Below are 3,248 nucleotides of genomic sequence, written 5' to 3'. Positions count from 1 at the left end.
GACACCAGCAAGATTTGAACTGAGAACGCAAGGAGCCGGAATATGGTCTCTTCATTCCAACGCTTCTACCAACCCGCCACTTGATGTCATTAAAATCGACAAAACCAATTTCCAATCAAATGAAATATTGGTTCAATACTACTGTACGGTACAGTAAATGATATCAGTTGATCAATGCACAGGGATGAAATTAGAGAGAAGTAAACTGTACTAAAATAGTGAGTTATATCTATGTTTTGAAGGAAGGCCTCACCTGTCATCAGGATTTATATCAACACATAATAGATTTCATTTCTGAGATTATTTCGATGTCTTAATGCGCTACTTCTTATTTGAGATAATCCTTTACACTTTGTGAATTTTCTCCTTATTTATACTGCCCTCTGAAACATTGAAAATATATTTCTTTCCTTTCCGCTCAACATCTTCAGAGGCATTAAAAATATTATATTTCTTCCTTTCTCCATTCCATTCTGAGAAACATTCGAAAGGTCATATTTTCCTATTTCCTTATACCATTCTCATAAGAATGAAATGGTCACGGGTTGGCAATAAAAACGGGAAATGCTTAAATAATAAAGGGTAAAAATAGACAATTTCATGATATATATATTACTGAGGGAGGAAATATGAACATGGCCAAAATGTTAAAAATAATAATATTAATCAAAGAAATATTTTTATTAAGGCAAAAAACATTGTTGATAATTTCAAGAAATGAACACAGTAAAGAGATATAATTTTGTATCAATTGAGGGTTTTTGATATTTATTTCGACACAGGAAGGAGGAATAAAACATTTTCTTCTGTTCGTATTTTTGTAGTGTCTGCTTTAGTTCCTTCATTTTTTTTAATAGATTTGTTTCTTTTTTTCTTTTAACGTTTTCATTTATTTCTTTGCAGAGAAAAGTTAGGCGGTGTTAATTATTGTTCTTTATTATTATTATTGTTCGTTTCTTCTTTCCGTCCTTTTAAATAATTTTTGGTGCCTTTCTTTCCTTTGGTTTTCTTTCAGTTTCTCTGTTGACCTCTGTTTTGTTGAAAAATATATATATAGATTTATTTCTTGCACTGAAATAATGTTTTTTTTAGATTTTAATGTCTTTTAATTTTTTTTTTTTTGTTTTTGTTTTCATAATATTTTCATTTTTCATTGTATCTTTTCATTTTATTACATAATAAGAGATAAGTCCAGATAACATTTTATTTTATTTTCACATTTCGTATCAATGAATTGACCAGCAACGAACATACGAAAATAATTTGTTTTGAGCAACACATAAATGTTACAACATTCAATAAACTTGATTGGGTAACAAACAATGATGAAAAAACAAAATGCTTATTTTAGCGTGTTATTATTGTTATTATTATTATTATTATTATTATTATTATTATTATTGTTGTTGTTGTTGTTGTTGTTGTTGTTGTTGTTGTTGTTGTTGTTGTTGTTGTTGTTGTTATTCGGTAAGTTCTTGCGAATTCTACTGCAGTACCAGGTACATCACCGTGTTTCTGAGGTGCGTGCAGTATTGTGTTCTTATTTTTGCGGGGATTGGCTGAGTATAGACTCTACTGATAGTGTACTGCGTCAGTTTTTTTTTTTTGTTAATAGTTTTGTTTCTCCTTTCTTGTTAATATTAATGTTTGTTCTGTTGTGCTTGGTACATGTAATGTGGGTCATTTTTTTATCATTGGGCTTTAAGCTTGTAGAATATATTTTGCGCAAATTGTGTTGTTTTAGCTTATGTAGCGTTTGTATGCTAGGTTGTGTGTAAAGATTGTTCTATTTGATTGCATATTATTATTATTATTATTATTATTATTATTATTATTATTATTATTATTATTATTATTATTATTATCATCATTATTATTATTGTTGTTGTTGTTATCAGTATCATTATTACTGAGGTGGCTATTAAACACAAAATTTAAATTTTCATTTTCTTTTATTTTGCTTCATTTAAGGTTATTGATATTTGAAAAAAAATTCATGGAAAAGATAATCAAACAAAAAAATTTAATTCATTTTGCACAAAAATCGCCACCCCGAATATTTCGTTCGTATTATTTTTCGTTTATTTTTTCTTTTTCTTTTTTATCTCCATTTGTTAAAGATTAAAGACATTTTATATGAGTTTATAAACATATTTTAAAAGATCAAAACTGTAGAAAAAAAAATCAATGTATAGAATTGTAAACAGTATCGATAAAATATGATGGAAGTGAGGGGAACACATGTTTAAGTGACAGTAAAGATAAAAGAAAAAAGAACATAAATATGCGTATACGCATGTTTAAGTATGTGTGTGTATGTGAGTTGCTGTAGGTATACTAGTGCATGTATGTATGTATGTATGTATGTATACTAACAAAGGCACCAGCAGGTGCAGTTTGAATAAATGTGTATGCATAAATGCTATGCTATTTGTTTATATTGTCCTAAAATTTACTCTCCGTAAATTCGACAATTTGCAAAGCATAGTAAACGACTCTGATGAGTAACAATAAATACCAAAACCGTTTCACTCAACTTCTTGCTCTCAATAAATAATGTGTCCACAGGCATAAAATAGAATTGATCAGACTAGTTCCTGGTCCTTTTACGCCTTCATCAGAGAAAGAAAACATTCTTGAATACAAGGAGAGATTAGTAGCTTACAGCTATATATTGTGTGTACAAAATTAGATACAACTAAAACAGCGTAAAATGCACTGTCAACGTGAATTAAGTACAGAGAGTACAAACGGTATTTTGTGGTTATTTCAAATGTAAGGCATGTTTTTTTAATAAACATATAATTTTATCAAGGTGTGAAAGAAACGAGAAGCTGATCAAATCCATCTCATTTTTCTACTCACGGAAAAAAAATCTTTGAAGTTAAAACTGTATGTTTATTTTTAAAAGATGTTTAAAACTTTAAATGCCCCCAAACGCTGTGTAATGCATTTTCAATTAATTATGTACACACACACACACACACAAACACACACACACACACACACACACACACGCTTACCCGCACATACATACATACATGGACAGATGCACACACCTGTATATAATACAGATGAATACAGGCACATTTGTATGTCTGTGTATGTATACACATAAACACATATATATGCATATATGCATGTACATATAAGCTTGCATATATATAGATAAACACACATATTCGATTATTGATGTGGTTGTATATATGTATGTGTCTATATGCATATGTATATATATATATATATAT

General features: G+C 28.9%; 1 protein-coding gene across 1 annotated transcript in view; it reads right to left on the bottom strand.

Moving 5' to 3' along the window:
* Positions 1–737: 737 nt before the first annotated feature.
* LOC106876369 (uncharacterized) overlaps positions 738–3,248 on the bottom strand; it is a 559,415-nt gene continuing 556,904 nt past the window's right edge. The window contains exon 6 of the mRNA XM_052967377.1: positions 738–1,030. Coding sequence (XP_052823337.1) covers positions 972–1,030 — 59 coding nt within the window. The 3' untranslated portion in view covers positions 738–971. The remainder of the gene's footprint in view (positions 1,031–3,248) is intronic.

The sequence above is a fragment of the Octopus bimaculoides genome, chromosome 4, assembly GCF_001194135.2.
Source record: "Octopus bimaculoides isolate UCB-OBI-ISO-001 chromosome 4, ASM119413v2, whole genome shotgun sequence".
In the NCBI taxonomy this organism is placed as follows: domain Eukaryota; kingdom Metazoa; phylum Mollusca; class Cephalopoda; order Octopoda; family Octopodidae; genus Octopus; species Octopus bimaculoides.
Note: the sequence above shows the minus strand (reverse complement) of the source record. Positions and strands in the feature narration are given on the sequence as shown.